Raw genomic sequence first — 19,202 nt, forward strand, 5'->3', positions numbered from 1 at the left:
AACAAGAAAATCATTTTCTTGTTTAAAAAGCAATTACAACAAACAGACGTTTATCCAGCTAAATTATATAGAAACAGAACCTTACTGAAAAAGTCTATCATTCAAAATATTAATGTAGTAGTGCCAAAAGTTTGAGAAAATGTTACTGCTGCACTTATGTGAATGTGTGTGCTTTTTGTGTCATATGTGATGGATTAGTTTTATATATTTTAAAGGGTCCCCAAAAGGCTGGAACACTACACATATTATTTCAATACATAAAATGATTGGGATTATGATGTATTAATATCTATAATTCGATAACAGTCAAATAAGTGATGCCAAAATCCACTCAAATATATACATATCAAGGACATATAAATATGTATATGCATTTTAATGTTAAATTGAAGGAATATATTCCCATTTAAATGACCATAAAACTGGGTGGGAAACATTTGTTATGTGTTAAGTTTTAGTCTGTTCCTTAATAATATAGCACAGCTCAAACTATCACTGAATTCACAAGATCAGTTGACAAGGTAAATATTACCAAAATGATCTGTAATTTGTATTGGACAAACATTCACATATGTTGAAGGCTTTTTTAGAGGGGAGCTATGAGAATTCTGGTTTTTGCTAAGAAGATTATCTCAAATTCTCGGATTTTTCTCTCTTAATTTCTCTCTTAGTTAAGCAATAAGCAACAGCAGGGAAAAAGAAAAAGAAAAATATGTAAAAGAAAGAGAAGTACATCTTAACAGATTTAATAATTAACTTCATTGACCCCAAAATAAAAGGCAAGGTTAACCTTTCAAGGTTGACTCCGGGAGAATTTGTTTCATTAATAAAACACTGGCTATATTTAAGCTATAAAACTTTCACATGTAAGATAATACTGAAACAATAACATATCATGTTTCTATCTCCAAATTTATTTATTTTAAATTTAGAGATCCCTTATATCTTACACTTACTCTTTATCAGTTCAGATATTGATATATCTCTATATATTCATATAGAGTTATAAATAGATTTTATATTCATGTGTTATTAGGAGACACAGAACTATGTAAAACTATGTAAAATAAAATTCTGTGTGAGTTCTATGGTTGAGGACTTCTTAAAATAGTCATCTCAATGTCAGATTTTACATCACAAAATGTACAGACACCCAATGTTTGCTTTTGTTTTTTTCTAACAACAAATACAGGAGAATTTATAGATTCCTTATAAAAACTTTAAATGATTCTAAATTCAAAGCCATAGAAATAGAATCGAAAGAATGTAGATTGTTAGAGATTTTGATATTATTACATGTTCAGTGCTCTTTTGATAACATCGACAGCTATATCTTTGGCATTGAAAATTCAGTATGAGTTCTTGACAAAATTTTGTAGCTTAGAGCTTCATTTTCTTTTAAACAAGGAAAAACAGGGTTGAGTAAGATATGAAAATTGGGATGAAATTATTAATGATTTTTTTTTCTTAGTAAGTTTATCTTTGGGACCCTGAATTACCTTTTACTTTACTGTATGATGTGGACTGTATGAATCCATTTAAAAACCAACTGAGTTGTACCACATTTTAGGAAAATTATATAATATAATATATATATTTTATATTTATTTAGAAGCTTTGAAATAGTACAGTAAACACTTTGCAACACGGTGTATAAACTACAGAATGTCTTTGATATTTTGTGGGTCTTCAGAATACAACATTTTTTATAACCCACAGGTGAAAAGAACATAATCACAATCTCTCTTGTAAAGTTGGAATAGTTTGGGGAACACTTGATCACACAAAAATAATATAAAACAGTCAAGTTTAAAACAGTGATATTGCATTTATAATGCACAAATTTCCTTTATCTCTATGACTGGCTTCTCGTGGTGAATATAAACATCTAAAGGGCTCAGTGACATTTGGAGAGAGAAAGATATATAGTGCTGTAAACAGGCACACACTGATCGGAGAGGCAAAATCAGTTGCCTCTAAAGTTTCTACAGTTCTGCACATTTCAACTCATTTCTCAGGCCTGCTGAGAGCAATTAGGTCCTATAATTGGCCACGATGACTCCGCCGGCAATCTAATACTCAGTTACACACAACTAACTGGATGGCCAAGATAATGAAGTTGAAAAGTTGATGCTTTTGTTGGTCGACTTTGTGCAAATCATGCTGCTTCAGGTAAATCCTGTAGAATTGACTAGCATATCCTTTTCCGTGCTGTGAAAAAGAAAGAAAAATACTCTAAGAAAAGGAGCCTGGGTTTTGGAGTTTTAGAAGTGCAGGTCATTGTAAAAGAAACAAATACAACTGGAAATAAGTTGTGTCCCTATACCAGACCCATGTAGTGTCAAAATATTTCTGTGGTAAACTTGGTTTCTAATAGTCAAGTCATTCTAGTGTTTGGCTTTCTAAAAATGACAATTTTAATTTTTAAAAAATCAGTTTTCATGTGGGAGATGTATACTTTATATACCAATGACCAATAAAGTGCAGACTAACCTTTTAAAGTAACCTACTAAACAATCCCTACTTCACTTCACTACTTATGCATGATCAGAGTGTAGAAAAATATGTGTGGCTCTTAAACATTCTAGAGTTCTTACTATGAACAACCAACTGGCTTATGTTTGGTGCAATAAATTCTAAATTATATTTATTAAATCAATATATAATACAGAAAACTATACCAGAAAATGTTTATGTAGTTAAAAAGCTAAAGGATATTTCACATTTTCTAGGTTTACTTTATCTCATCTTTGAAATTATGCAAAAACCAAATCTATTTATGTCTACAAAATTTTAAAAAAAAATCTAAATTCATCCCCTAAAAGGAATCAGTTTTCTTATAAAGAAGGTAAAGGTGAAAAGAGAAAAAAATACTGAATTTTGCCCAGTCTTATAAAATGTATTGAGTTCTGAAGTAGAATTTCTAAATTCAATCATTTAGGTTTTATGATGTTAAGTATTTTATTTATTTATAATGATAATGGGTATTTCTTCCCACCTATCCATTATCTTCATAGTTGTCAATGAGCACAATGAGAACAGAAACAGCATCCCCTACGTCAGTATCTGGCACATAGCAGACATATGATAAAAAGGTACTGAAAACTGTGTACAATTGTGGTAACAGGCAATTTGGTTGCCTAAAATCAATTATAATAAAATTATATATAGAGAGAGAGAGAATTAAAAATTAAGAACTACTCTAAAGAGCATAACTGAGTTGTTTCAATCTGGTGAATAGCTGGATTTTTTTGTTTCTTTCTTTCTTTACAGAAATGTAAGAACATACAGGTCAGTTCAATTCCTCATCTACAGTATTTCCATTAGTTTCAAGTAGATTATCTGGTTATATGTTTTTCCTAATTTGTTTCCCTGATTCTCTCATTTATTTTTCCTCACAAGCTCAGTTTGTGACCAGACTATGAAAAATTTCTTCCCTAGGCCACTGTTTAGCTGACACATCAATTAAAATTATAAAAGTCAGGCACCACCCATTGACAGAAATAAAGTGAAAACGAATATACTCATGTACTATATAGTAACTAGTATCAAAAACAATCAAAACATATTTTGGTTTGTAATATTATATAATAATATCATGAATTATAAAATGAGTTAGCTCTAACATGGTAGTTATTAAAACTTACCTGGTCATAATGCTACAGAGAATATTCTATAAAAGCAAATATAAATTTGGTCTTTTTAAATAGTCAAATCCTATTTTCCTATGTTGCTGAATTCAAATTTCCTGTTTCATGATATACTTGAGTATGTCTGATTTAAATATTTTGGTTTATACCCATCAGAATTTAAAATTCTTCAGTAAATTCAAATAATGAAGCACTGTAGAAATTCAGATTTGTAAAATGAATTGGACAAATAATTACAGTGACCAAATAATTTATTGTCCAAGATGAACAGTTTTGTAAGTAAAAGGGAACACTATTAAAAATTACATAAGACATAACCTTATGCTCTCATGGACAACTAGGAAATATGAACACCTTATAAAAATACTACTTTTCTTGGGGAACCTGGGTGGCTCAGTGGGTTAAGCCGCTGCCTTCGGCTCAGGTCATGATCTCAGGGTCTTGGGATTGAGTCCCGCATCGGGCTCTCTGCTCAGCAGGGAGCCTGCTTTCCTCTCTCTCTCTCTGCCTGCCTCTCCATCTACTTGTGATCTCTGTCTGTCAAATAAACAAATAAAATCTTTGAAAAAAAAAATACTACTTTTCTTAAAAATAAGTTAGAGATATTATTTATAGGATGACGTTTTTTCTTAAAATACTCATTTAGAGGAAGCATCTTAAAATGCTCATTTATAGGAAACTAATTTATAGGAAACATCTCGAACACTTATAGTTCGAGGACAAAAGAAACTCAAGAGTGACCTGTCCTCAACCTATAAAGTAGTTTATTATGTGCAAAACTTAATATACTGAAAAACTACATCATAGTATAGTGCAGAAATTAGCCAACCTGATACATATTTAAATCAATAAAATATTTCTAATTAAGTTAAAAGATTACTTATAGGAAAAGCTATTAGCATGGATATTATATGTTCATTTGATTCAAGCAAGATACAAAAAGAAATTATATTATTAAAATAGTCCAGAGTTTTAAGAACAAAGAAGTTTAACACAGATTATACTTGATATCTTAAGTCTAAACAAAGCTTAAATGCATATTTTAATTACTACTTAGAGTTATGAGTATGTTGCTTTTATTTAAAAGTGCACGTATTCCAGCAGTTGTATGAATAATATAATCGCTTTTTATTAAATTATCTCTCCCACCTATCTGTTAATTCAGAGATGTAAATCTGAATAGGACAAGTGTTAAGGGCTGAAGTTGAAGGTCAGAACAAAGTAGGACAAGGAGGAAAGATTTCCTCCATTTCGGAAGCAAATTTCCCAAATGTGAAGTACTGCCAAACAAACTAGAGAAAATGAAATATTATTACTACAGTTACAGTCACATACATTTTGGTTTCAAGGCTTTTAAGAGCTGAGTTTGAATACTAAATACTCATTATCTTTGGGGGTTGTCTGGGTTAATGTTGGACAAGTAACACACAAATATATACATATATATAAAAAAGCAATGTTATTACATTTTAGAGTCAGTGCCAAAGATAGCTATTCCACAGCGTTAAATGTTAAGGCTATGCATTTTGCTGAAGCATTTCAGGCTATAGAGAATGGGTCAAATACATTGAATCTCTATGCTTTACGATGTATTCTACATGTGTTTTGGAATTATGAAAGCATACTTGAAAATTTTCTGCTTTTTCTTTTGAATTCATAAATGCAGTTTTTTTCCCCTAGCTATTCATTAGCATATGTAGGGAACTGGTCACTTGATAAAGATGAAAGATTTTTTCAGTCAAAACTAAAGTGATAGGAAAAGGACTGTTAGTTTTTCTTTTTATTTTTACTTACTCATTCACTGCATTTATTCTTCAAAGTAAATCACAGAAATCTCACATTTAAGAGCTTACTGTTTGAACTATGGATGAAAAAAAATCACTCTTAAGGAAATGAGATACTCAAATATTTACATTTTTGTAGTTTAGCACATATACATGTGTATATATTTAATACATATCTACGCATATGTTTAACATATTTTTTGATGAAAGTTCCAGGATATTTTTCCTCATATTGTGGACTCCTATTACTGCCTTTGATAATTTGTAAAGTATAATATTAAACTTTGGGACTCTACAAATTCTGATCGATGACTATAAGCATGTATGTTGCAAAGACAATAGTAAAAATATCAGTACTGATATCCTATTTTATACCATGTATAATAGTATAATTACCTTGGTGAAAAATAGTTCGGTGTAATATATTAAAATGACAACATAATAATTTAAATATTCACATTTATGTACTTGCATAACAGGAAGCAAAATACCTTTTATACTTTATGACAGTATGAAGCACAGAAGCTAAAGAAATATATAAATATGTGAAGGGACCTAACCTATTTCTGTGACTGAAAGAAAGAACAGCTTTCAAATATCCCAGAGACCCCACTGCAGTGAAAAACTTCCAGAGGCTGAGATCAGTAACCTACTCCAAAGCACATTAAAATGTTTAATGAGCCTCACGGTCAGGATATTTCTTTATATGTAAAGTGAATCTAGCAGACAAGAGTTAAAGCCCATTACCCTTAGAGAAGTCAGAAACACCTGCCCTCTGTTCCCTGAGTAAAAGCATATCATAAACTGAAATATCGTTTAAAAGCAAGCCTCCATTAGAGGTCTGTCCAGTTGAATAATCAATTCTTTTAACTTTCCTCTATCTTATTCTTGAGATATTTTCGAGGATTCTCTTTCATAATCTTGCTAATTTTGTTGTTGTTGTTATTGTTTAACTGTAAAGTCCAGCAATAAGCATAGTAGCGGTAACTACTAAATGTGGGTCACTGCTTGATTTGTCTTTTACCTTCCTTCCCCCTTGAAGAGTATTAGATTTGCTTTTATATTTTAAAATATAATTGTACATGGTTCATATTGTAGATGTTTCCTTTCCACAAAAAAATGACAGAAAGATTTTAAATTTTAAGATATATATAATGAGGGCTCCTGGATGGTTCAGTGGGTTAAGCCTCTGCCTTTGGCTTGGGTCATGGTCTCAGGGTCCTGGGATCAAGCCCCGCATCAGGCTCTCTGCTTGGCGGGGAGCCTGCTTCCCTTCCTCTCTCTCTGCCTGCCTCTTAGCCTACTTGTGATCTCTCTCTGCCAAATAAATACAATATTAAAAAAAATAAAAGATAGATATATATAATGAAAAAATTGATTAAATGTTAGTTTATTATGAATTATAAAAAGACTGAAAGCCTTCAGTTAATATATGTTGTCTTTTGTCCAATAGTACTAGTTTAGTGCAGCATAAACTTGTATTCTTACATTTATTTTGTAACATTCACAACATCCTCATGCTAAATCTCCCTTCTTCCTTCCGTCAAGCAGTAAGGGATTATAGAATATATCTGGAAAACAAAAGTTCATCTGGAGAAGTGGTTCCCATATGTAAACTTGATTAGTCTTTTAGAAAGAAAACTTTGTGAAATAAATGACTCAAATAATCCCTCAGAACACAAATGCAAGAAAGATACATATTAAAGCCAAGTGTTCAGGTCAGTCTATACGTTTATGTAGTGCTTACAATGTGATTTGCAATTAATAAATGTTTGTTAAAAGATAAATTCATGTGTATTTAAAGAGGTAAGAAATTGGCAAGTGTGGTTTTGTGGTAGAGAAATTGACATGAATGAATGAGTAAAATGGATCTTTTCTGAAAGAGGAGCCTAGGATGTTGAGCCCATTCTTTCCAGAGACTGGATTCTAGCTCTAGCAATTCTAGCACCCTTAACTACTATTAAAAAGAAAACCACTGCCTGTCATTTTCATCTTTCAAAATGACATCACTTAGATCAAATTCCTAAACTGAAGCCTCATACCTAATCTAAATGCAGTTTCAGTCTCCCGGAGAGATGTAGTATTAAACAGTCAGAAAAAACTTTTTGATGAACCATTAGCACCAGTGAGTCAGACACAAGTGCCCTCTCCCTTGTAATCTGCATGTTAAGACCCCTCCCTATCTTATTCCCCCAAGGGAAAGCAGCCTTGCCTGGAACAATCCTTTACTTTTGCGAACAGCTTTCTTGCCCCACCTTTCTTTTATAAAAACCTTCCATTTTGTAAAATTCCTTGGAGGGCTCTTGTATTTGCTAGAAGGGATGCCGTCCGATTGTGAATCACTTAATAAAGCCAATTAGATCTTTAAAATGTACTCCGTTGAATTTTTGTTACTGAACAATAGTCAGCATAACCCATACTGCTCTATTTTAGTTATGATGAAGACCGCATACTAATTTGAGGCTACGGATTAAAAATGAATTTGCTCACTAAGAACAGTATGTGCAAAGAAGGAATTCATTTTATAAGCTGGAATGTGCCCCCCAAGATCAAGTAGAGTGATGCACTGTGCAAAGAACTGAATTTACTATCAGTGAAAATTTCAGAATTTATTGCTCAAAGTTTATTTTCAAGCCAAGTTTTATAGTTAATTAAAAGACTTAACAACCTTGAAAATAGTAGCTTCCATTTGTCCAGAAGTGCATTCCACAACTGTTAACAATATACCATGACTCTCACATAGCTTTGAATGAGGAAATGAATCCCCTGAAACATCATGGGTTCCTTCTAGATAGAGAATCCATAAGCTTTTAGAAGTTTCTATATACTTGCATGTGTTTGTATGTATGTGGGATGTGTAATTTAAAATTACCTTCACACAAAGGTGTTGGTACATTTACAACTGGTTCACTAGAAAGTTTCTGGACTGTGGGTTACTGCAACCACACAAGTACCACTAATATTTTTGACAGGATAGATGTAAAATTATGGTAACTCAGTTTTGTTTGGTTTAAAAATCTTTGACTCCAATTAACTAGACTAATTAAGAGTGATTTGAACTCTACAGCAAAAACCAGTGATAGTGTATCAGCTCCTTTAGTTAGACAATACACTTTGATTATTATCATTATCTAAATTGATTTAAGCAAGATAGCTAAAAACAATAATCGTGCATAATTTTTCCATCTAAACACAAGAGTTGTCAATATTCTAAATACCTGTTTTTAAATGCTAAAAACATTACACTTTAAAGTTAAAATATTTGGGGAAAAGTAAAAAGCTACTATGGCAAGATATTGCATAAAATTTTATAGATTGAAGGGATCTATTCCAAACTCATCTAGAAATGTGGAAAATTATGACTCAGCAGCTTAACAAATTTTTTTCTGAAGGGAAAAAATAATAGGACATGACCCTACCCAGCACACTCTGGCCACTCCATCAGGCTCTCTTTGACGAACTAAACCACCTTACCTCATTGGTGTCTTAAAATGGAGTTTGGAGACTGAATTAGGTTTTAAATGCTTCCACTCTACACTGGTATATAATGAGGCAATAGAACTCTAACATATGTGGCCCTTTATGTTTATGATACCATTAAAATTTTCCTGGAATCATAATCCACTAAAATATGAACACTGATTTGTTCCAGCACTATTTGAAAATCACATTTTTTATCCTGGCAATGCAGAAGTATCCTTGAAATTTCTTTTGAAGACAATCCACTCAACTATCTGACTTTAGTAATGACAAAGAATACTTCCATTCAAGTTAAATAAATAACATTATTCTATGTATCTAGAATTCTAACAAGATATCTGTATGTTCCTTTAAAGAATAAATAGTTCTTTTTTTCTTTGAGAATCATGAGTGATAACATTTACTGACATTTAGACACTTGTATTTCAACTAATTTCCTTCAAAAGAACATTATAAGATCAAATTAGTTATTTCTCTGTAAGGTTGAAATTAGCATTAATTTTCAAAGCAGAAGGCATGAAAAAATGCCTGAATGGGATTGGTCATTCCTACAGGTATAGGGATCATATAGATCTATCCACAACAAACATCATTGTACAGTGATATTCGATCAACTATTGATCGAATGTGTGCAACTTTGTCTTTTATATGAAAACCAAGCATAAATTCCACCAAAGAAAGAAAAAACTTCAAAAATAAATACACAAGACCTTCCTTCAAAAAATATGTAGACATACATCTAATTAAGCACCACTAACCTACTGAAACAGAGATACAATTTCAAAATAATTTAAGTAAAAGCTTAGATAATTAAGCCATGGAAATAAGTGGAAAATGTTCTAGATTGGTCACTAAAATACAACACAATTTATACACTTTTATTTTCAAGAAAGACACACACAATACACACGACTTAGAAACTATGTGTAAAAATGGCCGTTTATTTAATATTCTTAATGTTATGATTTCCCCTAACATGATTCAGTTGCTTCTATGTCAAAACAAATAGCAGATTAAAAACAGGAACTACTGGCTCAGAGAGGGGTTGGAAGGCTGACCACTCACACTAAAACAGGTTAGGAAACCCAAGACTACGTATGCACTTCCAAAACCCCTTGAGCAAGGTTGGCAGAGGAAATACAGAGTGCCCAGGTACATCTGAATTTCAAATCAATAATGAACATCTTGTAGTATACATATGTCCCATGAAGTATTCAGGTGTCATGACTTTTATTTGCTAAACATGGCACACCTACCCTAAGGTGTCTGCTTCATGACACCGCAGATGACACTGGTTACCACTGAGGCCAAATATTACAGTGTTTCCTAGAAAAATGTTGCATTATGTTTTCTAATTATTTTATAGCACTATAATTCATATATTCTATATGTCTTTCCATCTAAAATGATTTAAAATTAAGATATCAAAAAATTTTATAAATTTAAATTAAGATTTGAAATTCAAAAGAAGAAAATAAATAAAAATACAAATAAAATTTAGAAAAAGAGAAATGAAACTCCATTATCTACAATATAAATTCATATTTAATGAATTAAATATCATACATAGATGGACACTTAATGGTCATTTAAATTAGTTCCTTGTATCAGGATTAAATTTTAACCTTGTTTTGAATGAAATCTTTGTTTTTGTGAGATAGATATAGCATATTAGATAAAATGTTCTTCTTTTGCATAATAAACATAATTTTAAATACTTTAACATCTAAGCCTTTGTGTACATTTTAATTTTAGTTATCCCCTAGAAACTCATTAAACCACCTCTCCCTTGCCCTTTCAATTTAACCTACCATCAGATAAATAAAGCTTTGAAAACTGATAGGTGGGGTACCTGGGTGGCTCAGTCAGTTAAGCATCTGCCTTGGTCTCAGGTCAGGATCTCAGCCTATGCACTGGGCTTCCTGCTGGGCAGGGAGCCTGATTCTCCCTCTCCCTCTGTTCCTTCCCTCCCTGCCCCCATTCCTGCTCTCTCATGCTCTCTCTCTCTCTCAAATAAATAAATAAAATCTTTGAAAACTGATAGTGAACCAAACTCACCTTTTAAAAAAATCTCAGAAATGCTAAATATTGAAATAAGATTATATCGTGCTTATTAAAGTTTAGTTATGTGCTAATTAAGTGACAAGATTTTGATCCTTAAATAGTTATATTACTTCTCATGACTTTACATTTTGTGTTTCAATAGAGTTCGTCTTAATTACTATAAATATTTAACCACATAATAAATAAAAGTCATGCTATACACTTACTATTTGTGAACAATATCACAATAAATCTAGGAAAGAGTTCAAATTTTAAATAATCAACCTTTGCTGAGGCCTGTAACAGATTCTAGTTAAATAGTATTAACAATGAAAAAAAAATAGTATTAACAATGTATGTTTATATATATCTATAACATTATTATAATATGATAACTGTACAAACCTACCTGCATATGTAATAAAGTTCTCACACACACACACACAAAAAAAAAAAAATAAAAATTTTGTCTTATTCAAAAAAAAATATCTGAGATATTCAGTTGCCACAAGACCACAGAAAAATAACTGCCTAAGAACCAATCTGGAAATAATTTATGCAATAATGATGATGAGTGAAAATATCCAACACTTAGAAATTCTTACACTGAAACTCCCCAAAGCTAAAGGAAAGTCAGATAAATTACCTGTAGCCATAGTTATCCTGTACTATGAATAATCTCTTGTCCCTGCCTGTAAACATTATTACAATGGATTTCCATTTATGCTCATGTCTAATTACCTTATATTTACTTAAATTTTTACATACATGTTTGCAAATGACACACAACAGACCATTGAAAAAATATATTAGTGAGATTAGCAGTAGGTGATGGTGAAACATGAGGCTTAGGATTTTTGTTTTTTTTTTTAAAGATTTATTTATTTATTTGAGAAAGCAGGTGTGCTTGTGCAGGATCCTGCGTGTGGGGGAGGGTCAAAAGGAGGGACAGACAGAAAATCTTAAGCAGACTTTCTGCTGCAGGGACTCTCATATCATGACCTGAGCTGAAATCAAGAGTTGGATGCTTAACGAAGGGAGCCATCCAGTCACCCTGAGGCTTAAGGAGTTTTTAAAGAGAAAGTGATCAATCAGAAAAAAAGAATAAAAGGACTAATATAGTTAAGGCCAGAATAAAAAGGACATGGAAATTATGGAAGTTTGAAAGATGGTGAAATCAGGAAGACTATGTTAAGAATGAAAATGGTTAGGTTTGGGGGTTTGTTTGATTATTTGTTTTGGCATTAAGACATTATTATCATTATATTAATTTGTGTAAGTTGGGAAGATGCCTACCTAGATAACTAAAGAGAAAAAAAAAATAACACTTGCTTTCTTTAGCTTTAGGATGTTTCATTTGTTGATTCATTGGTGTAGTCTATAAGCATTTATGGGTGTTTACTTTGCTCCAGACAAAATTCTGGGACTTGAGACTCTAAAATGAATACACATGGATTCTGCTTTAAAAGATTTAACAATCCAATAGTAAAAACAATTGTTTTACAAGATATTTTAAAAACAGCAATCGTGTATAAAAATCTAGAAGTTATAAGAAGAAGGTGTATCTGTCTTTGTCTGGAAAGGCTTCTTATTAAAGGTAAAATGAGTTGAATTTTGATAAATGAGTAAGAGATGGCCACACGGATGTAATGAGGAGTGCTTTTAGAGAAGAGAGAGAATTCCAGAAGGAGAACAGAATGTGTCCAAGCACAAGGACCAGGGGAAAATGGTGTATCAAGAAGGTGACAATCACTGAATGACACGAAGCAAAGACTGCAGGCAGGGTTTAAACATAAAACAAACCTTAAAACTACATAACATTATTGTGGTCACAACAGGGAGCTTCCCAAAATGTTCAGAGGAGGCTATTGAAGTCAAATGTCTATAAATATAAATTAATACTCTACTTGGCGGTAGAAGCCAGATGGAAAAACAGAAGGGTCTTCGTTAATTTTGGCAAACTAGTCAGAAAGGACTCGGATTGGGGAATGCAAAAGAAAGTACACTTGCATCTCCTCACAGAGCCCAGTGAAGACCCAGAGTTTATACTTTACGAATCTGGAAATAGTTTGCATTCCATCACCCTAAATCTCCCAAATTTAACAAAATATTTTGCAATCAAATGATTACCTGGGTGTTTTGGAGCTGATCACTCAATACAAAGTTAATTGTGAAAGAAAAAAGTGGTGAAAGGAGCTGTTCAAAGAAGTGATTCTGTCCGGAATCTCAAGCCTCCAGTAGTATCAGTAGCAATAAAAGCTAAACACCTATAGAAAAGCACGGAACATTTTTCCCCCAAACATCTTAACAAAGAAAAAAATAAGGCGGATAATGATCATAAACAAACATTAAATTTACTTTACAACTGTGAAATTGATTTTTTTTTTTTTTTAAGTAAAATATAGCTTCTGGTTTATTCTTTCACAGAGACACACAATTAAGTCTCATCCTGGGAACATCTGGTTGGCAATTCACAGAAATAGTGAAAACACAGGGCCCATTTTAATTATGACATTTAAAATAACATATTTTAAGTGATTAAAGGTCACATGCATTGATCAGATCTTTCCTATCCAAAAATAACCTCAACCTACTAATATTTTCAGTTATCATCTTTCCTTGTATCTACTTTTCACTTCCAAAAATATTAAATATTAATTTAATAAAGTACACATATTTCATCTTCTCCATCTTGCTGATACGTACTTTCAAGGGTGCTCCTAGCTGGTTATTAGTTTTCCAATCAAAATGTAGTCCCTTCTGGGTGCCTGGGTGGCTCAGTGGGTTGAGCTACCAACTTCTGGTTTTCGCTCAGTTCCTGATCTTAGGGTTGTGAGATGCAGCCCTTTGTAAGTCTGAGCACTCAGCACAGAGTCTGCTTGTCCCTCCCTCTCTGCTCCTCACCCCCACTCACACACACTTTCTCTCTCTCAAATAAATAAATAAAATCTTAGAAAGTAAAAACAAAAACACATATTGCCTTCCAGCACGTGATCCTCAGTAGTAGTATAGTGGGGGTGCAAACTTTTCCCAATCATTCAGTCTAAAGTTTTCAGAATGGTCCTGGATAACTATTTTCTTTATCTTTTATTGCTACATTGAGAATTCTAATACTTTCTATTTCTTTCTTTTTTTTTTTTTTTCAAAATTTCTCTAATAGTAATCCTTTCATTGTCGTCGTCCACCAGGCTCTTATTGCCACAAAGCCTGACAATGCCAATAACACTCTGCTGATAAAAAAAACAAAACCAAAAACACCACACAATACATCCTTTCTGATCCCCTCTGAACAGTGCTCACTTTCTGAAGCCTGGGATTCAAATAGTGAATGAGTTACAAACAAACGCTCCTTCTAGAATCAGGGGGTCTCAAAGTCTAGCTCTCTCTTTCTAGCCATCAGACCACAGCCAAGCTACTGAACATTTCTTTTTCTTAATTTTATAATCTGTAAATGGGCCAGAATACTTATTTCATTTGGTTATTGTAAGGTTTATATGTATTAATATCTGAAAAGTTTTTAGAATCACGAGTGCTAGGCTGATAAATTATTAACAATTGTTAGCTACCATTACTATTGGTATTATTACGTAAAATGAGTCTTAATTTCTCCAAAACATAACTTTCAAACTATTCCCTATTCCCTAAACTATTTCAAACTAATTCTAACTATTCCCCCTGGATTTATGTTATAGATTTGGCAACCTATATTATTCACTTCTTCATATACATTTGCTCTCTATTTCTGCACTTTTGTTCAATTCTGTACTCCAAGAGCACCTTTTTTTCTCTATCACTTAAAATCATTCAGATAGTGCTCCAATAATGGCCGCAAAGTAGAATTCTATAAATCCTTCCTTGGTTACACTCTGAGAGATCTTTTCCAATGATAGCCAAAGGCATTTATTATAATAAAGTAAATATCTTGTATCTGTATCTGTTAATGAGCTGAGAAACATAAAGTAGAATCATTGAAAAACAGTGCATTTTGAGAAGAGAGAAAATGCTTAATTGCAGTTGACGCTGTGATTTCATTCATAGATATGTAAATGAAAAAAACAATTAAATCTGTTTTAAAATTTCATTTTTTTCCCCATAGTTCGGCAACAGTACTATTAAGTGCAGGAATTTTCACCATTTTATAAAACGATGAGAAGTTTTTATTTTCATATGAAAACATATGATATATGCACATAAAAAGAATATATAATGTTGAATTGTAATCACGCACTAAAACTTAGAGGTTGTTAGGGCTATTGTTATTCAGGCAGATTAGTGATATACATGCAAAACCAACCTGGAAGGCAGGACACAGAAAACACATAGAATCATACTCATGGACTGTACACAGAGAGCCCAGTGAAAAAAACCATAAACAAAAAGTAAAGTTTGGGTAGATTTTTAGGCACTTCTCAAATGAGCTTCTGACATTACTTGCTAGTTCTATGTGACTTTTAAAGACAAAGTTACAAAAACCTAAATATACAATGCTGCCTCAGAGAATTAGGTTTATCAAATGGGATTTTAGTGAAGAAAAAGAGGCAAGAAAATATCTGAGCTTCTGCATTTCAAATACTGATTTATGACAGACAGAGATATCTATCGTATATCCTATAGAAAGACTCCATTTTCACATTTACTTTGTGATGATCTTTGGGCATCTGCGTCTCTGACACAAGGATATCAGAACTCTTTGGAGTAACAATGCCCTGCCTAAGGCCAGAATTTACTCTAATGTGTTAGTACGATTGTCAAAATGTACATTGTGTCAAATTAGATATGGGCATTTATTCGTATCACTTAAAATTTTTGTTTTTGGCCTGAAGAAATATAAATTCTTTATTTTCAAATATAATATGCTGCTGCTTATACTGAAATAAGAATCTATCATCTGAAAAATGTATTCTTTGTCAGATTATTTTTATTGTTTGTCGTACACGATCAAGTATCTTTACTCATTGTAAATGCACAAGGTAAGTAAAATAATGAGAACATGACATTTTAAAATCACACTTTGTGACTAACATCACCATAAAATGAATACAACCTAGTCTTTGCTGGTAATTACACCTTTGGTTCTATTCAATCGGTTTCATTGATTTCACAGATATAAAAGAAAAATAGGGATACTGTACTTTTAAAAAATATGTATTATGTGAAAGAATATATACTGCAGATGTAAAATAGTGATATATTGTGAAAAGAACATTTGGAGTCTGATTTTTCTCTGGGAGTAAAAGAAAGCATAATTAGTTCTATTTGAGCCAGAATTTTAATTTTCTCCATACTCAGGCTGATGTCATTGTTCCAATTTTAACTGAATATATGGTTGCCTTGAACACTTAATGAGTGCTTCCTCTGGGCCCAAGCACTCACTGCTTCAGATATGTTAAATAATTTAATCTCTACAATGAGCTTTTGAGGATCTATGTCACAGATGAGGTAAATGAGTTACAGGAAGGTTAAAGAAATTATAGAAGTCACCCAGCTAATAACTGGCTGGATCAGTATTGGAACCCTGGCAGATCAGCCCTGCAACGGAGCTCTTAACTATACCACATCACATCTCTGATAGGAGGACAGATATAAAGACCTACTCTTGTAATTATATCATGGCCTACAAGTCCAAAGGAAGTACACATATACCATAAGAACAAAATCAGAAAGTGGTATTTGCTGAAAATAATTTTGAGTTATCATAAAGTCAAAATGGATAAAATTGGTGACGCTTGGGAAAACTTACCCTGAAAACAAAACTAGAATATTTTTCAAGTATTTGCCAAGACCACAATCCAACGAGGTAAGTAAGGTTGTGCTTCATGCACATCTTAAAGAGGGAGTTGAGAACTTTTTACTAGTGTCGTAATATGGCTCTTTTTTTTCTTTTTTCCCCAAAATTACCTCTAAAGAGGGCTGGTAGTTAGCATGAGGTATAGGGTGGGGAGATATCAATAATTAAATATGTTTTTGCGTATTTCTAGATTGGCGCAGAGCAGGTGACACTGAGATGACCTGATCTGAGTATGTCGATCTATGCAGAAGATAATGTATCCTTCTACTTAATGATGATGCATAAGGCTATGTATGATCACTAACAATGAACCTGACCTTATGCCCTTTACTTTTTCAACCAAACTTCTCATAATATTTCTGTTTTCCTCCTGGATATCTCTCAAGTATTTCAATTGATTCCGTTATTACATATGCATTTAAATTAAGATATTAATCTTATTTTCGCATGTGACGGTGATGACTTCATGAGCCATAATCATTTTCCTATATAGTTGGCCTAGAAAACATTTATGTAATATAGTTCTAGGGCGAACAAAACTGAAAACCACTATGCTTGGAATATAACAGGTTCTCAACAATAAGTTTTCTTGAATGTGGGTCACCCTGTTTTTGTCAGTAGCTTGGGAAGACATGCCTAAAACAGCTAGCTAAACACTTTCCTTACACTTCTACACTGCCATGGCACTACTTTACAATATATAATAGTATTACAAATAATAGGACCTATCAACATCCTTCTGAAATTAGTAAGTAATTGAAATATGAAAAACTCTGCAAGATTAATAAAGGGCATAGAATTAAATTAAATTAGAATAAATTAGAATAGAATAAATTAACCTCAAAGCAATATAATATATTTTTTATAAACTACCTTAAATGATTTTATTTAAGGGGAAGATTATATTTCTCCATTTTAGATATATTAGCACAACTCCCTATAAGCATTATGAAAATAAAATTTCTATGAAGAATTCCTACAAAGCAAGCAATTTAAGTTCCCAAGAATTATGTCCCTAGATTCCAAGCTCGATATTAAATGAGAGAGATGAAAATTAAATCATTTAATATCAAGTACTTCCTAAAAATAATTCTAAGTAAGCCTGCATTTAAAAAAATTACCTTTCTCAGTAATTTCAATGAGTCAATATTTTGTTCTTATAATTTGAGAAATAATTATCTTCACACCATCCCATATGTAATTAAAAAATACTGATTTCCCAAATACTTAGCTTAGTAAAGTTCAAAGGAGATAGAATTCATTCCAGTCTATCAATAAAAGGCATTTTTACATTCTCTAATACCAAACAGCCCCTTTGGTTCTATATAATTAAGTTTATATATATAAATAATTTATATAATCACAAATTATTCCTATATATAATTCAAAAATTACTTCATCACCCTTGATAGATAAAAATAACTATCACTTTATAACACTGGTTGTATGTTTGTGAAATCAGTGCCTTTATCGTGTCTTATTTCATCTTTTCTTGCCTGTAAAATGGACCTTCAGTAGTAGCTACTACTGTTATTAGATTTAGACTTAATGTTCAGCTAATACAATTTCCCATTTGATTATTTTTCTTTTCATTTTATTTTTCTTAAGTATGTAATTCATTCATGATTTCTGTTTTCAGGCCAATGCTACATTTTAATTTACTCTCCAAAGTAACCAAAATATAATAATCATATACAGTGTGTTGCAATATCTTTCAAAATAATTAAGAAAGCACATGTTACTACTAGGTTTAAGGAAGTAGCCAACTTGGGGCACCTGCGTAGCTCAGTCGGTTTAAGCATCTGCCTTCAGCTCAGGTCATATCTTAGGGTCCTGGAATCAAGCTTCCTGCTCCAGGGAGCCTGCTTCTCCCTCTCCTCCCTGCTCTCTCTCATTATCTCTTTCTCTCTCAAATAAATACAATCTTTAAAAAAAAAAAAAATAAGAGGCAACTTGATGTTGAATCATTATTAATGTCTGTTTCATTTTTTTATTTAATCGTGAGCCATTTCACAGTAACTGATACCAAGGATTTTCCTTAAAATTCAGCAGAAGATAAAATGATACCACAAGTGGAGAATTCTTATTATAAGAGAAATAAAGCAGCTCAGTGAAGATTCAGTATTTGATAAAGTCAGATATTTAAAATCTAGTCATCAGTCTTCTTTTTATTTATTATTATTATATACATTTTTAAGTTGTAACATACTTTCAATAGACATGATCTATGTTATATATTGCGTATCTTTCTATATATTTATAAATGTAATAGACATTTTATACTCGACGTTTACCCTGTACACATGTCCGCAAATTTCCTTCTAAAACTATGATTTCTTAATTTCTGGTCCTGGATATTTAACCATCCATTGCAATTCAATGTGAGGGGGACAAAAAAGGCTTTACGAATCCAATTTTTTTCCTTTCAAAATCCTTCAGGAATACAAGCCATATACA

The 19,202-nt window shown here is 32.1% G+C and overlaps 1 protein-coding gene across 2 annotated transcripts in view; it reads right to left on the bottom strand.

Moving 5' to 3' along the window:
* The window catches only part of PCDH10 (protocadherin 10), a 64,441-nt gene that overhangs the window by 21,864 nt on the left and 23,375 nt on the right, over positions 1-19,202 (bottom strand). The window contains exon 5 of one of the 2 annotated variants that reach the window (XM_044268196.1): positions 731-2,211. The exons of the other annotated variant lie outside the window; for it this stretch is intronic. Coding sequence (XP_044124131.1) covers positions 2,192-2,211 — 20 coding nt within the window. The 3' untranslated portion in view covers positions 731-2,191. Of the gene's footprint in view, positions 1-730; positions 2,212-19,202 lie in introns of those variants that run through there. 2 annotated transcript variants of the gene reach the window in all.

The sequence above is a fragment of the Neovison vison genome, chromosome 11 (assembly GCF_020171115.1).
Source record: "Neovison vison isolate M4711 chromosome 11, ASM_NN_V1, whole genome shotgun sequence".
NCBI classification, from domain to species: Eukaryota; Metazoa; Chordata; class Mammalia; order Carnivora; family Mustelidae; genus Neogale; species Neogale vison.